The sequence below is a fragment of the Chamaea fasciata genome, unplaced genomic scaffold (assembly GCF_029207755.1).
Source record: "Chamaea fasciata isolate MVZ Bird 193981 ecotype frontalis unplaced genomic scaffold, bChaFas1.0.hap1 SCAF_3, whole genome shotgun sequence".
Taxonomy (NCBI): Eukaryota; Metazoa; Chordata; class Aves; order Passeriformes; family Sylviidae; genus Chamaea; species Chamaea fasciata.
Window position 1 is genome coordinate 32572049 of NW_027094088.1, and position 19351 is coordinate 32591399.

The following is a 19351-nucleotide window of genomic DNA, read 5'->3' on the forward strand; positions in this document are numbered from 1 at the left end:
CAAAAAAATTTGCTTTCTTTAGTGGTTATTTCCAACAAGATTATTGACATTAATTAAAAATACTTCAAAGTAAAATGACCAGCTAGAAATAACTAACAGCAGTTGTCTTTGTCAAAGAAACTGTGAGCTTCTGAGTCAGCTTATTTTAATGTATATGTGACACTACAGTCACTCTTCTTCACATTATTATAGCACCTAACAGATTTGTCACCAAACCATACTTGCTAGTTTTGAATGAAAAACATACATTTAGATATAAAAATACACTCTAAAAGCCCATTCATACGCTCAGATATATGCGAAAGATATTAAGCATATTCTAAAATTATAATAGGTAAATCTGGGAGATTACAGGGGATTACAGCATCATTTTCAGCTAATTATTTAGCTGGTTCACTACTTCAGAATAATTCTGCCACTGTGGTCTATTTACAATTGTCAGAACAGGAAGATTATTAAGTCAAAGAGGGAAAAGAAAAAAAATAATGGAAGGTTAAAAAAAGGTTTCCCACATTTTTACTATTTATTGATTTATGGTTATTAAATATGTGCTATAAAATCACTGGAATTGCAATAGAAATAGCTTTGGCACAAAGAAAGCCTATTTGCACATAACAGTTTTGATGGCATACACGAGGGTGCTATTGTTACAGCGAGGACTGGAGATACAAATTTCCTGGTATGCCTTTAAAAACTGAACAACAATGCTGTCATGGGGTTTTTCCTAATAAAAAAAAAAAAAAGGAAAAATTTAAACTAAGATCAAACAGAGAATGCATTCAGCTGCAGATCCAAGCATGCCAAATTTATAAAAGACACAACCTTGTATCAATTGATATGTTAAAGTTGTACACATGCTAGTGACCTACTTAGCATGTTGTAAGTTGAATGTCTGGCTCTTGCTGTTGTGTATTGGGTTTGCTCAGTTCCACATTTTATATCCGAGTGTTGATTTTGCAAAGCATTTGCAGTAGCAACCTTAAAATTTCAAATTATTTATTTCTTGTTTCAGACTTTGTACTGCTTCTTGGCACATTCTACACCCAAAGAAATACAGCACCCTTACTATGGACTGTTAAGGCTAAGGAACGTAATTTAGGGGTAAGGAACATTCTCTTGTTTACTTATTTTTGAATAAGTAAGTAGGTTTTAAATCCTCTGTCGTTTTCTTTTTTCTAGACAGTAATAGCACTTGTTCAATTACAACAAGCCATTTAGTTCTCTCCTGCCTAATGAATTGAAGTAAGAGCTGTGGAACAAAAATGCCAAGTAGAACAGAGATTCAGAATCCTTATGTGGAGAATCATCTGAATAAATTTTAGGGTCTAATTTTATTATACATGTAATTACCAATTAAGTTTGTTACAAAGTACGTAATCTGGAATTATCCTTAAATGCAGAGTGAGGAAGTTAATCAACTTTTTAGTCAGTGTACTCTGCAGAGTAATGGATGCAATAGATTTCATTCCTGAAACATTTTCAACATTTAAAGCAAAATACTGGAAATAAAAACTGGGAAACATGCACTCCAAAAGTATTCCCCAAAAACAAAGAGCCATTTGGTCAACTCAGCTAAGCCAGATGAATATTTGTATCCTTAAAATCAAATTTCAATTTCTTAATGCTACTTTAACATGATATCCTCAGTACAGCAAAGATATTGAGAAGTAGTTACAGTGGCAGACATATCCTTCTAGCTATACACTGCAACACAGTTTATGATCAATAGATACTGGTAAACATTTCACCCACGGAGTCTAAAAGCAAGACCAAGTGAAAGAAAAATTAAGCTTTTGGCCCACAACAATTATTTCAAGATTGCACATTCGGCAGCAGGAAAAATTTTCTCAGTATAAGGAAAACATATTCAATTTTTCCATCTGAATAATCTGTTTGAAAAAAATCCTCTAATTGTTTGGTTTAGTATATTAAAGTACATAATATGCTGATTTGTTTTGGTTTTTTTAATGGAATCCAAAAGAGAATTCTTTACTGTAATGCTTTGCACACTGCAAAAGAGCACACACATAGACCAGTAAGATTGATGAAGTGACATTTTCATCGTAACATGTTCTCTTATTAACTAAGCACAACCAACCTGAAGTTACATAGGCAAGGTAAGGCAAAGATAAATTGTTACTATTGTAGAGGGATATTAACTTCACAGTGGATCGAGATTTTCAATAGATATAAAAGATTCTTGCTTACATTCATTTAACACAACTACTTCTCCAGTCTGAATTTCTGTGCCCCCTTCCTTGACTGTTTTCCTTTCTAGCCATAGAAAGAGGAAATAAGACTCCTACTGCTGACCAGTTTTTATTAATGTACTAGGGCAGAAGCCTAAATTGTGGCATTTTCCTGCTTTCACCTGGGTAGGAGACAAGAATATGTATATAAACTTCAAGAACTCCTTCAGAAGGAGAACTGTTTGGGTAATAGCGCTCCTAAAAGACATAATCTATGAAAATTCCCAACAAATTGTTCAGGCACAATGGTTTACCTAAAAAGAAATATGTAATCTAAAGGAATTTTAAACAGAAACCCTCTGAAGGTAGCACAGCACCAGAGAGAATCAAAAGCAACACAGTATATCTTCGGTCAATTTCCCACTGGAAGGATATAATTAAAAGGTGAGTATTCAACAGTCAAAATACATAGGGAAATGTAACTTCCTTGGAACACAGACAGAATAGTAGATAGAAGCAGCAAAAGAAAAAAAGTCTGTGTATCATACAAGTTAAAATGCTGGCTAAACTTTGAGCAACTTACTTGCAGTAACTCTGAATTAATAACAAGGCTATTTTTACAAATATTAAATCCTCTGTATTTTTTGGAAGACACTGACTAAAGTCTGAAATTCACAAGAAAATTTGGTAAGAATAAAGACTTTCTTACTAAAAAAAGCTTGTTCAACTTTTGCATATCTCAATTATTCCAGATCGCTAGTAAAAGAGAAGCACATGTGCAAATCAAGAGAGTTTCCTCAAAGAAAATTACCTACTCTCAAAATTTTTTCCCCACTGTGGCAAAACTTCAGAGTTAGCTTCATTGAATTAGAGAGCCACCAGCAAAGTACATGAGCAACACTGACAAACAGCAGACAGCATTGACTTAATATTGGTGGTGTAAATTCAATGTCAAATAAGCCAGCTGAGTGTCCAAGAGAAGGCTGTTATCCCTTTACTGCTGAGGGAGATTTTTGTATGTGGTTCAACACCTTTGATGTGCAGAATTGGGTTTATACACTGAGTTAAACAAGCCATCCTCCCATATGAGAACCTTATAGCACCATACTTAGGCATGGCTGGTAGAGGATGGCCCAGGACAAGCTGGGATCAAATGGGCTGCAGGCACTGGGATTACAGCTAAGCAGAGTTTTATTGCAGAAGAAGACAGCTAAAACATAATGCAAACATTACGTATCACGCCACAGCAATTTCTGAACTAAGAAAGAGTTTTTTAATTAAAAAAACTCCTAGTGGAAACATGTCCTTTAACATTATCATGAAGCATATAGCTGACAAAATAAGGAAAATCCCCTGGTTCATGTTGTAACAAGACACAGTCTGAATAGCAAACAGCATCTAAAAGGTAGATAAAAGCCCTATTCATCAATTGCAGTTCTCTAATTCCATTTGCTGGGTATCATTTTGGATATTTCATTCTTTAGTAGGCAGCTGGGGAACAGCAATGGCTTCAAAGCTAACAACACTCTAAGAAGTTTAGCGCTTAGCTGAAATTTCCAGAGTATACAGCAAGTAAAGTGGAGACAAACAATGAAAAATATGAATGCTCCACTCTTTTCCAATAGATATTTGTAATAGTTACAGCAAAGAGAGCACACATTTCATATTGGGACCAAAGTAACACTTGTCAACATTATTTTTGCATCTTTACACTGGATTATGACTGTTTCACGCGAGACCGTGCTATAATATGCTTAAGTAAAAAGAACAATAAGCAAGTATATGTAATTATTTCTCTAGCATTAAATTATCTCTCGCTATACTGAAGTCTAATTTTTTCAGAAGAGGAACTAGTTTTGACAGAAAAATTATAGAAACATGTCAACTTTTTTTTAAATAAAACAGTTCAATTTTGTTTTTTTTATAAAAGTCCTTTAATGATACTAGAAAGCAAAGAGACAAGGAAAAAATATAACCTTAAAAGTGCAATCCAATGACAGCCTTACTGTTACAAGTGCAGAACATCTTTCTTAAACTTACCTCTCCTCCGTTAACATACTCCATCACAAAACACAAACGATCCTTTGTCTGGAAGGAATATTTCAAGGACTTGCAAAGAAAACAGCAAAATCAAAGCAATTATCATCTTATATTAACCCAACCTCTTGCACTTTAACTGTAACAAAATTTTATCTTTTTAAGTAGAAAATTCTGATTTTGGTAAGAACTTTAAGAGTATTTAAAAGTGTAACTTTTTATTTGGAGCTTGAGATTAATTAACACAAAAAACTTTCAAGTGTTTCTTCATCTCTGCTACATGTCCACTGATACGAAAAGATCATGCTTACTACAATAAACTATTAAATGGCTACTAAAACACACAATTTCATACTTCATTTCTTACTGCCATACACAGCATCAGCTATTTCCATGCACTGTACTTCATGATGTCCACTTCTACAGTGCCCATGAAGAGAGAGATTATCATATTCTTTTTAATTTCTCCCAAATTAAATCTTAAAAGTCATCTTAACATCCAGCATGCTTTCATTTCCAAAGCAAGGACTCTCCAGTTTCATATTATGAAATGTTAAGAATGCTAAGTGCCAAATTAATATATTAATTTCCATGTCGTTTTGAAGTTGTAACAGATGTTATGATCTTAATTAAAAATTTTGATTTATCAACGTTGACTTATCAATGATACCACAAAAAATCTACAGATGAAGGCTTGGCCTAAAACAAATGAAATGCAGCAAAACTACGTGTGACTAAACTGCATGTCTCAATACAAACCTTGCTGAAGAATAGCAGAAAGGTAAGAAGATACAACGGCAGTACCATTGTTGCACTTTTCAATGGGAGGTACCCCTACTCCTGCTTACGATTACACTCTAATTCAAGAAACACTGCAGATCTCTTTCATCTCTACTGAATTGCCAAGACTGTAAATGCAATCCTTTGCTTTTCAAAAAAGTTAAGTTTTTCTAAATATGAAAGCTTCCATGTTATACTTTGAAATTTTTATACAAAAAAGAAAATCCCTGTCTCAAAAAGCATGTTCACTGTATTTTCAAATAAAGAGAATTACTTTTTAATATATTCTCAAACAAGAGGAACAGGAATTACTTCTACAGAAGTAAGTTACTTCCAAAGTTAAATCAATTAATCATTAATCAATTTGTCATGAGCCTCAAAATTTTCATCTTCTCAGTCTTTCCCTTCTACTAAGTATTAACCATATGAAGACAAAGATAGTGGGTTTTGTGTATTGATTTTTGTGGCTCTGTGAGCTACCTGTTTTGAACAAATAATTCTTTTCATTGTTTTACTGAATTCTTAATAAATTTTCTTGGTAAAAAGACTTATATCTCTGAAATTAATACCTTTCATTTTAGAAGTGTTCACATACAAAAACTGCAAAAAATTGCACAACAGTTACACAATTCTAAAATTAATTTTATATTCAGTACAATAAAGCCTTACAAATTTATTAGAAACTTCACTTCTGAATTCTTAATTACATATCCTGATAAAGGATTTCATAAGCACCAGACTGACTGTTTACAAATCATCATGAGAAAGAATTCAAAATTTGTAAAATATGTTCATAATGGATGTTAAATATTACCTGCTAATGTACTGAAAACTAGTTCCCAATACTTACTGTTAAAAAAGGGTGCCTGGTGTTTTTCAATACTCTGCTTTCTGTAAGAGTATGAGCCACTTCATCCTGAGAAATAAAGAGCAGAAGAAGTAGGTCTGAATTAGGATATAAAATTACTATTTAATTAATTATAAGGAAAAGATCAGGACTTTCAAAAAGAGAAAGCTACTGTACAGTTTTGAAAAATGAATGAACCTTCCCATTTTTTGAGGAAATATTTGATAAAAAAACGATTTAACTTATTTTCTTTGGGTTTTTTTATTTTCTTGCTTTAAAATGAAGTCTTTACACACAATTCAGAGAAGAAAGAAATTATAATATTGGATTTGATAGCTTAAAAACATAGTCACCACAACTTCACAGTTCTGGTATGAATCACCTGAACAATGTATCTACAGAGAGACTAAAGCAATGTGCGAGACATGTACACACAACTAACTGACAGGCAAATATAAAACCCAGTCTCATCTAGCCAAGTGTTAAGTGAAGTCAGATTTTCTGTTCTTAAACTTTCACTTGGTTTGGTGTTGGTTTTGTTTTTATCCACCCAAGCTGTCCTTGGGAGCCCAACGAGGAGTAGTGCTCCTCTGACCAGGCTGGGCATCCCTAAGGACATTGGCCTCATCCCTGGGACGGGGAGATGTCCACACAACCCCCAACTCATTTCCAGACACAATTTGGAAGAGGCATTTTGGAGAGAGGCAGCGACACTCTCCTGCCTGTGAGCCTGAACAGGAAAGACAAAACGAGCTCTGTACCAAAGTGAGAGGAGGAAACAAAGCCAGTTGCTGTGGATGTTTGCATCCTGGCAAGCTCATCCATGTTTGTTCCCTGCTCCCTCCACAGGCCCTCTCCTCAGCCCTTGGGGTGAGCACCATGCAGGGGGACAGGAAGGAGCCCGGGGGTGACAGCGAGGCCCAGGGGCATGGCTGTGGCCCCTCACACCACCAGGTCTGCAGAGAGCAGAGCTGGGCACGGGTGAGAGGACAAGCATGGCGGGCAGAGGGCTCACCCTGAGCTACAACACGAGCACCTCCTGAGGGCTAGGAAGAAATGCACAGCTCTTAGGGGGTTCACAGTACGAATACACAGCCATTTTATACAATTCTGCATGTAGTACATGCTGTGAATCCCCTCACCAGGCTGCCAGGGGCCAGGCCTGAAACACTCAGGAGCCATGGGGAGGGTGCAGCCATTTTCTGTAGCGCTAAGCTACTGCTGAGCTTCATGTTACACAGAACTAAAGACTACCCAAGTGTGACTCAAACTTCAACTGTAATCCTACAGAAGTAAATATATTTATATCAGAGTACATGTTATTATTGCCACAAATAATACCAATATAACATTATTGTACTACACACATGCTTATCAGCCTATGCTCTGAAGATAAGGTATTATTAAACTGGAAAGTAAACACAGATGTCAGGAGATTTAAATTAGACTTCAAAGATTGTCAAAATAGGATGTTGAACAACAAGAGAGTCAGTGGTAATGGTAATGAATTATGATGCCATTTGGCTGAATAGCAGTGCAACACTGAGTATATACACTACGATGACATACAGGTGGAAACACAAAAACAAACACAAAAGAACACTTCAAGGAGAAAAACAAGCATAAAGGTTCATTTATTTATTTCTTTTTAAACCTCTGTGGTTTACCAGATACATGGCATAAAAAGCTGCCAATGGCCAGTTTTTCTGGAATTACCTCAGGAGTCTATAACGCTGGTAGTAATTTCCTTGTAAGTGAATATTAACCTGTCACGTAAACAGGATAAACAGATTTAGTCTGAACTAGGCAGATGCTATACAGCTGTCAATGCACCTTTCTGCTTCATACTATACTTAGGGGTATAACCTTCTAATAGGGCTTTTTGCACAGCAGGTAGCAACAAGAATGAATGGTTTTAAATGAAAAGGAGAGAGTTTTAGATGAAATGTTAGGAGGAAATTGTTTACTGAGAGAGTGGTGAGACACTGGGAACCGGTTGCCCAGAGAAACTGTGGATGGCCCGTCCCTGGAGGTGTTTGAGGCCAGGTTGGATGGGGCTTTCAGCAACCTGGTGTAGTGCTAGGTGTCCCTGCCCACAGCAGGGGGATTAGAACACGATGATCTTTTACGTGCCTTCCAACCAAAGCCATCCTGTGATTCTGGAGTGTATATTATTATATCACTTATATGCTGAATTGGGACTGCAGATCTATTCTACCTAGTGACCATACCCTTAGCACTGATCTCAGAGCTAAATGCTACTGATAAATCCCCATAGCATGTTCACAGCCTGACTGGGCTAGATAGCTAAATTCAAACCTAAACAGTTCCACCTCCGATTTCTTCAAAATTTCTCTACCTTTATAGATGCTTCTGTGAACAAGATTTTTTTGCTCACCTTAGACAAAGTTACCCAATCATCACCTTTAATCAATTCTAAAAAGACAGTGATCCTGTAGCAGGCAACAAAGTAATTTAAACCCCCTAAACTTTAAAAATCGGTTTGGTATGTTATTGATAAAAAGAAACAAGCTGAAATGCTCTGAAGGCTGGAAGGATACAAAACAGCAGCTGCAGAAAAGGACCTCACAAGATCTCCTGAGGATCCCGCAATGCCAGGGGTGAGCAGAACACTGCTCAGGGATGTCAGGCTGGAGACCGAGGCTCAGCACACAGCAACCAGACAGGCTCTGAGTCCCACAGGGCAAACCACAGAGACTGCTGCCAGGTCTTACAAGGAGGGCACTGAGGTGCTCCTTCCCATGCACAATCAGGGGAGTACAGAAGCAAAGCCCTCTGTTCCTCCTGGATCTCCTGAGTGTGAAGAAGAAAAGGGCACTCTCTGCTGCTGTTAGCCCAAACCGTGCACGTGCTGACCAGGCTGCCGCTGCACACAAGACAGCTGCCGAGGGCACACAGAACTCATAGGTCAGTCTCTTCACTGCTGAAGACATAAATTTAAGTCTCTCCCACTGTAACAGGGCTAGTTTTAATGATTCTCAAGGAAATATAATTGTCTCTGAGGCCTCCACTCTTCTGCCAAATTTAATTGCAACTGATCTACACATTCTAAAGCTATTAGAAAGTGAGTGACAGACAATGAACATAACTGCAAAACTCTTGTAAGCTCTGTTTTCATTAGTCAATGTGAAAACCATACAAATCTGAAGGATATTTTCATATTTAATATATGTAAAACAGCATTTACCCATTCACATTCAGTTTTCATGGATACTGATATTGTTAGCCTCAAGCATTCAAAAATATCAGTCAGACCCACATCCCTCAAAACATCCTCATTTAATAATCTGGATTATTTTTAACTGTATCTCATGTTGATAAATGTATGTAGGTTTCCTGCTTTCAATTTGTTCTGTGGAAGTGGGATTCAAAACTTCAGAATTTCCAGAAACAAAGCTCAGAGTAGATGATCTAAATTTAAGCTTGAGTGATATTATGATCAAGCACAAGAGCCAGTGACACTAATCAAGTTGAAGTGATTGGACAATGCCAGTTTAAACTACAAGTTCAGACATCAGCTTCAGACTTTCCCTATTTCTCAAAACCTGAAAAAATGGAATCATTAGTCCCATGCACAGCAATCTTATACAACATACCAGGAACAGAGCACAGGCCCATTAAATTAAATGTGTTCATCTGAATGAACCTGCAAATGACTTAGAAAAAAATGTGCAGTATCCAGTATGCCCCACAAGGCACTTTTTGTTGTATAAACTCAGATTGCACTATCTTCCTGCCCAGTGAACTCTCTCAGTGTTTTAGCAAATTCTAGATTATAAAATACTGGGAAAAGGCATGCAAAATAGTGACACTTTATTTTTTTTTTTTTGCATTCTTGTTTTCTCTAGATACACACATCTACACATCACATTTCTGAAGATACACTTCTACCAAACTAAGCTATCATCAAAAAATCAATGCACCTTATGTATTAAATATTGATTATTCCATTCTTTTAAATGACCCAATATTAAAAAATATAACCTTTCTTACCTTTGCAATTATTACTTCTTTTTTCAAAATCTTCATAGCATAGTATTTGCCACTAGCCTTCTCTCGGACCAGGATAACTTTGCCAAACGTGCCTTTGCCCAGTAGTTTTAAGTAGTCAAAATCATTCATTGTCTATAAGGAGCAAAGAACAATGATTAGCAAGACTTAGGTTATCCAGTTCCATCATATTACCAAACCCTGTTACCGATAAAATAAGAACAGTTTACAAAAGTAGGCCCACTTCTGTGATTAAGTTTATAATCACAGAATTGTTTAGGTTAAGAAAGACCTTTAAGATCATCAAGTCCTGCTGTTAACCTAACACTACCAAGTCTGCCAGTAAACAAGGTCCCTAAACGCCACATCTACATGTCTTCTGAATAGCTATAGGGATGGTAACTCTGCTACTTCCCTGGGCAGCCTGTTTCAATACTTGACAACTCTTCCAACAATTTCAATGAAGAAATTTTTCCTAACATCTACTCTAAACCTCTCCTGGAGCAACTTGAGGTGAGTTTCTTTCATTCTATCACTTCTTACTTGGGAAAAGAGATCAATCCCCCTCCCCTGGCTATACCCTCCCTTCAGGCAGTTGTAGAGAACAAAAGGTCCCCTCTGAGACTTTCTCCAGGCTAAACATCCCCAGCTCCCTCAGCTGCTCCTCGTAAGACTTTGCGCTGGACACTTCACCAGCTCCTTTGGCCCCCTCTGGACACACTACAGCTTGGATCAGACCACTGAACCTTTCCTCTTGGATTCTGGGGGTTTCATTCCACTTCCCCTCCCTGTCTATCAGTTCAGGGAGGGGCTGAGTGCCCAGAAAACACTGGTCTTGCTGCTGTTGACCAAGGGAAAGAAACTGCCATTAAACTACCAGGACAAATTGTTCAGTATTATTATCATAATTCTCTAAAGCCAACTACTGCACACACTTTTATTTTTATAAAGCACACACAGGACAAAGTCTAAAGCAGCATTTCAAGAATGCAGCACATTTAAGAAAGTTCATCAACTCCTGCATTACCAGGGACACACAAACATGATGTATCAGTAGGTTCTGCATAATACCAACCACTGCACTGATGGCTTTTTTGAAACATACACAATCCTCACTGAAATGTTGTACCTGTAAGACTTCACAGCAGCCTTTGCATTAGAATTAGACTTCTTAAGATTTCAGTACAGATTACAATTACATGGTATTTACATTAATCAATCTGGCACTGAAAAGGAGGAGGTAGCAAGTTTTCATCTTTCCTGTGACTGTTACTGCCCTAGATTTGCAGGTTAAACACAGTGCATCCAAGAGCTAGTTCCATCAACAGACAAACTGAGGTTTATCAGCTCAACTGGTGTGTCACACATGGTCCTGAGCCCAAAGTTTGAGTCAATAATCCTCTTAGTTTTACAAGTTCATTTCACAGCCAGTTCAGAAGCATCAACTCCATGGTCTAGGAATCAGATGCAAAGATGAGGATGTAGAGAAAAAACAGAACAGTACTGAGAGCACAGTGACTGCTCAGGGCTGCCTTGAATTGACAGAAGAATTTACTTGGTCAATCACTATGTGCTTCTACAGCACATCTTTCAGTGTGCTGTGTTACTGGCTTAGCTGCAGCACCACAAAACCATTGAATTTTGCAACTGGAGAAAAGTAGTTACAAATTCTGAAAGGAAACGCACTCACTTATTCTTGTTATAGCACTGTCCTGCAGTATCAATGACCCTTCTTCTTTGGTGAAAAGCACACCTCAAAACATTTTTGAAGAGTAATTATACTCCTCAGTCTCAGTATTGCTAAGTTAAATATACTTAATCCTGTTTTGTGACAGAAAAAGATCATCCCTTATCTTTCATCTTCTCAGTGTCTCTTTCTATCACTAGTTGTGGCCTCAGGCAGTTGTGTTGAATACTGCTGTTCTGGATAAACTTCTACTTGTATTTTCCACAAGAGAATAGTATTTTCCTTATCTCTACCAGAAATACCTCTTAACACTGCCTACATATTTCACACACATTCCAGCTGTAGAGGCATTGGGCATATCCCTGGTGTGTAATTGCAAATAGTGGCAGCAAAATATATTCACTTGTGGGAAAGAATAAAGGGCAAAATTACCTTCTCAAACTATTTATTCCCTTGAGCATGATACTATTTCTGTGGATCTGAATTTGCTGTCGACAAACTCTGAAAGTAATTTATGCAGTTGTTCACTCAGAGTCAGTTTGCAATCTGCTCACCTAAGAGGTAGAGCTGAAGTTCCATCAACCACATTAATGTGCAATTCCTCAGCTTTTAAGTTTAACCTGGGGCTTCAAAGCTGCAAAAGGTCTTCAACACTCCATTTAACACCTGGATCCCTGGGTGTTTCACGGCTTTATTATGAAGAAAACGGTTCCCATATATCAATTTTCTAGCTATATCAATAAGAATTAAAACTTTTTCCCATCTAGTTGTTGACTGATAACTTCTAAACAAACTAACCTTGATGCTCACGCAAACATTTTGCAGTGACAGATCTTGCTTTGCTGCCCAAACCACCTCACATCAGGAGGAACAAAACTGCATTTATCCCAGCAAGAAATATGGGTAACAGAGATTTCCGAGGCTCAGTATAGTTCTTACCTAAAGCAAACTCACTCTACACAACTAAGGATAAAGTTAATTACTACAGACAAATCTTTGAAGAGTCAACCTTTCCAAAAACTACTCTAATGTGGGACAACTTGCAGTGCACGATGTAGTGTGTAAAGCTGTGATCACAACACTGTGTGGCTCCTCGTATTCCATCAACTAAAGGTAAGACTTCTCAACGACCACTTTCAGTTCAGTACTTTGGCAAGTCAGGTCACCTACTCGATGGTTCTGTGACAACCATCAAGCAGAAAACAATTGCCTTTGAGCAAAAGCATCGAATACTGACAAAAAAACCCATGAAAGATTAAAAATGCATTCAAAACACAATTCAGGCAGAAGATGAGCAATTCAGGGCAGAATCCTTCAGTCATAAGCTATCATGCTCTCTGATAAAGAATGGCTGACAGCTTTATTGATAAATACTGAGCTAGTGACTGTAACAACTTATCCCTTTTACAGTCACAAATTTATGAGACCACAAGCAGTCTCAAAGGAGTAACTTCTCCAACATTTCTGATTTTCTCTAAGACACTGGAATTGGAGATTGACCATCAGAGTCTGAACAAAACCAGGTCAGAAAAGCTGCCATTTGCCCATGCACAGAAGGAGGACCTTGGCTCAACTGATCACAGACGTGAATTTGATGCTAAAGGCAGCAAGCCAATCAAATTGGAAGACTGATTTGCCCAAAATTTGCTTACATAATGTTCAGGAAAGCAACCATTAATCTAGATGCAAGCTCAGTGAAAACAAGTTAAAAATATATGTATATTTATAAGAGAAAGGTAATAGGTTTGCAAGATTTTGAGCCATGGCTTAACAGCACATTATGGTGGTAGTGTTAGTTCTAAGAATAAAGACTCCTGATGCTCTCATTCCTTAGAAGCTTAGCAGAAGGCTTAGAGATGATACGCAGTGCAGGGTAACTCAAAAAGTCTGCCAAAGAACACAAGACCTTGGGAGATAAAAACACAGATGCCATAGCTAGGGGTGTACTGAAAACTGGTGGAAAAATGGAAATACTTCCTAAACCTGAAGGAAGACGGTAACTTTGGAGGCTCCTGTAAGATTGGATTCTTTCTCGTTCATAATTTTCCCTAATTATTCATTCCTACTGTACTCAAAGTTTTGAATCTTTTTCTTCATTAAACAACTTTTAGGCTTCCTCTGAAAAATCTGTTCTTTATTCATCCTGCATCCTGCAAATCAAATTTGTAAACAAAGAAAAAGCAATGAAGCTGCAGGAGACCGCGCTAACCAAAAAACCATTATGATGTTCAGCCTTCTATAAAATATTTTTACTCCCATAAGGGAATATCTGTTGACCATCTAAACACACCATTCCCCTATGGAAAAAAAAAATACACCCTAATGTAGGTGTTGAAAATTCCTACCAAAGAAACTAACTTTTTTTTAAATTCCTGATGTGCACAATATTTAGACCACGTGGAGTTTTCATCTCATTTCATCAGGGAAAAACTCTACTAAGAAGTAACAGTACAGCAGGAAATAAAAGTAGTTTGCTAAGAATTTTGAGTATTACCAATTTTAGTGATGTCTAAAACTTAAATTGCACACTGACACCATTTTAAAAAATTGGGAAAAAGAAGAGGTGCTTCTGGTTCTTCCAGCTAATCTAAGCAGAGATGTAGCTGTCATGTCTATTCAAATCAAGTTTCACATCCTAAAGGCTGTTTTCTTTTCGCTACCTTTTCGGAGAACAACAGGCCCAACTCCTCTCTGTCTTGTCTCTTAATCTGATTATGTTCTTCTACTCATATGTATACCATCTGGTGCATGCACAAGCAAAATTCATTGGGCTTAGATGTAAAACCAGGTGACAACACAAGCTTTCATCAAAAAAGGACACATTGTGTAAAAATCCCTGAAAGGAAAGAAATCCAATACAAAAAAAAAAAAAAAAAAAAAAAGGCAATAAAAATGCATTAAGTCATTATAACTGAAATGGTTCTGATTATATTAACAACTATGAAAGTTTAAACAACAGCTTTTCAGAGACATTTCTACAAAACAGAAACAGTTTTTAAAAGATCTATTTTTCACAATTTCAATTAAGATGGAGGCAATGGCAATTCCCTGTCATATTGGTCAATTCACATTTTTTATTCCAAAAACTTCTGAGCATCTTTCACTAACATCTTCCAACAGCTAGAAATCTTCCAGGGGATTTTGAGTTTTGACTCTGTTGTTTTTATTTATTTTATCTTTATTATCTTTTTATTTATCATTATTATTTTTTCTCGTTCTGTTATTTTGCTCTGTTATTAGACGTTGAATATAAACATTTTTCATTGTACCTTTGTTTTGTAGTTTGCTTTTGGCTTGTTGTCAAGGCCATTAAATATTCTGCAGCACTGCCCATACACTGTCCCAGCATATTATTCCAGCATTTCTTAAAGCACAAGTGGCAAGACAGAAACAAAACTGATCCTCCTACTCCTGTTCCCCCAACTCCTTTTGTTGTATGGGAAAACACACTGCACTGTGAACAAGGAAAGCACATTCCAGATAAACTACTTGCATCAGACAGCATTAATTCTGACACCTGGAAAATAGTGTCGTTATGCAGCAGTTTTGTACTCCACTAAGAGGATACATACACAGGCTTGGAACAGTGCTCAAATCTTTAACAGAGCAAGCCCAAATCCCTTCCACATAATCACACTGCCTCTCACAAGGCTGACACATCTTAAACACTGCCTCTGTCTTGCTGTCACTTATCATATTTTACCCTGCAGCATAGTCATTAAATATCCATGCCACCAGGATAAAGGTTCAAAGTCAGCCTGACAATATATGTTCAGAGTTTTGTTACCACTCTACGTAATTGATTTTACCTTTTTCTATAGCAGACAAAAGTTCTAAATTTGCATACAATGAAACAGCATAAAAGAACTCTGTTTGGACTGCAAACTCAGGTTCTCAAAAATTAGGATATGATAGAGCTAAAGTTACCCATGACACCTTTGTGATACTCTTAAAGGTACAGCTCTCAGCCCTGACTTTTCTATGATTTTTACTTCATGCAGTGAAACAAACAAAACATGCTCTATTAGTAAATAGAGAAATGATCACCATTTCTTGTACTGCTCATCACTCAAAGGCATTCAGATATGTGAGCTATAAGACTGTTTTGCTCTGTCAGCTGACTTCTTCTTAGTTTTCTGCAGGCTTCACTTCTAGCCAGAAAAGGTAAAGTCAGTCCTATGTAAACTGGATATTATTTTCCATGCAATTTCACTGCATTTCTTGAGTCATGTCAACTCAGTATAGTAAATGAGAGGTGTGAGTTTGAGTAGTCCATACAGGACAAAATGGAGACACATAAGCAAACTTCAAGTGGCATCAGATCTTTAAAACATGCTCTTGGTTGTGTTTAACCTGTTGACTCTGGAGATGCAAACACAAGTATGTTATAGCCAACAATGTACATGTTCCTCCTTATGCCAAGAGCTGTTAAGGACTGCAGAAAAATGACAAGCTGTTTTCTCTTACTTCATTGAAAACTAAAGCAAAGTTATTTCCCAAGTCAGCAAAAACCAAGGCAAAAGCCAGATCCTGCTAGCCTTTCTCATGCAAATTACCTATTTTGTACTGGGTATTATTTGCATGAGAAAAGGGGCAAAAGTACTTGTCCAAAGAAAATATTTTATCACCATACTTCTAAAATAGTAAACAAACAAAAGGATGAAATAATAGTCAAACAATATGCAGAATGTTAGCATGTGCCTAAATGGTTGAACTTTGTTTTTCAGAAGTGCCATATCAGCTTAACAAATAAAAAAAAACTAGAGCAGTTCAGCTTTATTGAAATAAATACATACTTTGATCTTATAATACACCGAAATTTATGTTGAAACACTATTCCCTGCATATTGCTTTACCCAACTAGACCATTCTACAAAGGTTATTTACATATGAGCCCTTTCAGTTATTTTTCAAGGTCATTACCTTTCTTTTATGATGAGTTGTTGAAGCATCCATCTCTTCTTCTCCTATATTGTCTATCTGAGAAGTTGGACTACAGTTCATCCTCTCCTCTTCTTGCCTCTGAAGTCTGTCTGCTACAGCCTGGATTGCTTCTGTCCATTCTTCCCTATCATGAACAAGCCAACACCTCTATTAGAAACCATAAAATATGTTACATAGTTCATAAAGCTTCTCACATGCTACATTGTTTTAATATTCAATTCTCATGTTACATAGCAGAAGACCAATACTAATTAATCACTGCAATTTCCTTCCAAATCCTGCCTTTTGTTAAAGGGGGTGGAGTTGACCAGAAAGGATGCCTATACGGGTACCTTCAAGAATTAGCAGTTTCTGATTCTGTAAGTATTGTATTAGTGTAAACTTGAAAACACCTGTTCCACTTGTATAATACAGCTGAGAGCATAGGATGTCATCTCTTACGCAATGGTATCTCATAATAATAACTTGCTATTCTAAGTGATTTTTTGGTATTCCCCCTCACTTCAAGACATTTTCACAACAACAACAACAACAACAACAACAAGAAAGATTAAACTGTATCACGTGTTCAACACTTTGTCTACCCTTAAAACTCAACTTAGAGGCATTTTTCCCAAATTTCTCTCAAAAAAGGCGCTCAAAGATAACTAAATTCCTACAAGCATTCAAAAACCTGTGGCTGCACTGAGGGGCAGGCCCAGGTGACCGTTTCTGTGGAGGGACAACCAGGGCCACCAGGTAGCCCTTGAGCAGGTCACAGCGCCACACTAAGGCATGGTACCTGCTGCCTTTTGCTCAGCCAGCAAGGGATTCGGGATGTGATGATGGCATTTATTACTGAATGCAGTGTAAGCTACTGCACTGCAGAGAAGACAGGGTAGAGACACCGTACCAAGGCAGAATTAAAAAAAACCGTTAAGTGAAACAACAGAAAAAGAAAAGTCGTTGGTTATTTACTGATACAAAAAACAATAGCCAGACCATGGTGCTGGTCTCAAAAGGACAGACGTCCACAGCGGGAAGATTCAGTGCATCTAATTGAAGACAGAGTATGGAAAATTTCAGAGTGTTATCCCATAACTCCTACATGCATTAAAAAAGTTTTCAGTGCATTAAAAAAGTTAATTCTTAAGAGTTTGTGAATGTTTACCGAAAAAAAGAAAAACTAATAAGCCAACATAAAATAAATTATAATAAGCATTCTGCTTTCTGTGCCAAAAGAAAGGAGTGCATTAGGAGGACTAAGACAGCAAGGCTGGAAATATTTCAATCCAGGCTTTGGATGTTCAAAATTTAACACTTCAGAGACATATCATGACATAGTTTTGGCTTATTTGAACACACTCATCCCACCTACTCGCAGGCAACTCTTAGACTAGTTATGAGCTCAGATAATATTTTACAGAAGCTGACTTAAAAATCTTTAACTAACTGCTCACATGTGCTCAGAATGTCACAGTTCCAAGTGCTGATTGCTGCGCAGGCCCAGCAGAGACTCTGCTGAGGCTTCTGCACAAGGACTGCGAAAAGGAAAACAAGAATAAAACCCTCACCGTTCCTCTGGAGTGTCTACGTGGAACGTCCTTTCTATGACAGTGGTCCACTGAAGACATCTGATAATGAATGTGTTCGGCTTTGGTCGCTCTGTTTTCATTAGCTGACATTCTAGACAAACACATGACATCACCTTTTTTATACATTGCCAGTTAATGGGTGAAGAATAAATAAAATTACTTAGATGAAATTCATTCAGCTTATGTATCCCCATTCAGGATATATCCAGCACACAAGGAAATACAGAACAGCAATACAACCACGGGCTTGAACAAAAGGTAGCAGGTAATAATAAAGCCGGTGAAGAAAGCAGTCAGAGGAATTGATGAAACTTGCATCATTGTCCATATAAAGAGTGCCATCTCCATTTGTTAACTTGGTCTGTGTTATGAGGCAAAGAAGAGTATTAGATCCTGGATTGCTATAGCATGCCAAGGAAACAGCAGTAGCCACTGGCATATTTTTCCATCTGCACCCAGCAGGAGGAATATGACATTTTCCCTTCAATGGTAACCATGTCACAATTACTGATAGTACTGTCACTTCAGGGTATGATTTATTGTAAAACAGCCTAACTAAGAAAATTCAGATGTTGAAATAAGTCTGATTATTAAATATAGATTAACCCCACACACACCACCAGTGGGGCTGCCCCAGGAAATCATCAAATTCTCTTTGTGCCCTACGGCAGAATCAGGTCTACCTATGCTATTTCTCGTAAGTATTTCTCTACACCCTTTCTAAAATCCCCAAAAAGTACTAATTTCAAAACCCCTGTAAGCAAATTATTCTATCCAATTATAAAGAAATTAACAATTTTATTGCTGTAAGATTTTTGCTAGCATTTAATGCAATTGTTTTTTGTTCTTTTGACTAAATTACTTCATCTTTCCAGCAGCTGTCCCTTTTAGTCATTTGAACACTGCTTTATCTCTCTTCAGTCTTCTTTAAGTCAGTTCAATTGATCTGTCCCTCATCAATTGTGCTTTCAGATCCAAGATATTCCTTGTTCCACAATTCTAGGCGTATTGCAGACTGCCTGTTGCTCCACTGTTGCAAGACCACAACGCTGGCAATTCAGGCAATGGTTCGATGTTGCTATGTATTAGTTCCGTGAGGTAGGACACTGCACCAAACACAGCTGCAAAACTCTGACAAACTAAAACTCTTTATTCATGCAAATATATTTAAACATTTTTGAGAAGCTAAGGTTACTCTGTCAAAAGTGTTACTTGTTTTTCTGCAGCTACCCCAACGTAGACACAAACCATCACATCTCATGTCTGGAATATTATCACTTGT

At 37.2% G+C, this 19351-nt stretch overlaps 1 protein-coding gene across 3 annotated transcripts in view; it reads right to left on the minus strand.

Annotated features, from left to right (window-relative positions):
- Window positions 1–19351, minus strand: part of AKT3 (AKT serine/threonine kinase 3) — a 145104-nt gene that overhangs the window by 35531 nt on the left and 90222 nt on the right. For all 3 annotated transcript variants that reach the window (XM_066178521.1, XM_066178520.1, XM_066178522.1), the window contains 5 exons: window positions 18049–18160; window positions 16475–16619; window positions 9868–9999; window positions 5857–5922; window positions 4230–4298 (listed from right to left, as the gene is read on the minus strand). In XM_066178521.1, the coding sequence (XP_066034618.1) occupies window positions 4230–4298; window positions 5857–5922; window positions 9868–9999; window positions 16475–16619; window positions 18049–18160 (524 nt within the window). The remainder of the gene's footprint in view (window positions 1–4229; window positions 4299–5856; window positions 5923–9867; window positions 10000–16474; window positions 16620–18048; window positions 18161–19351) is intronic.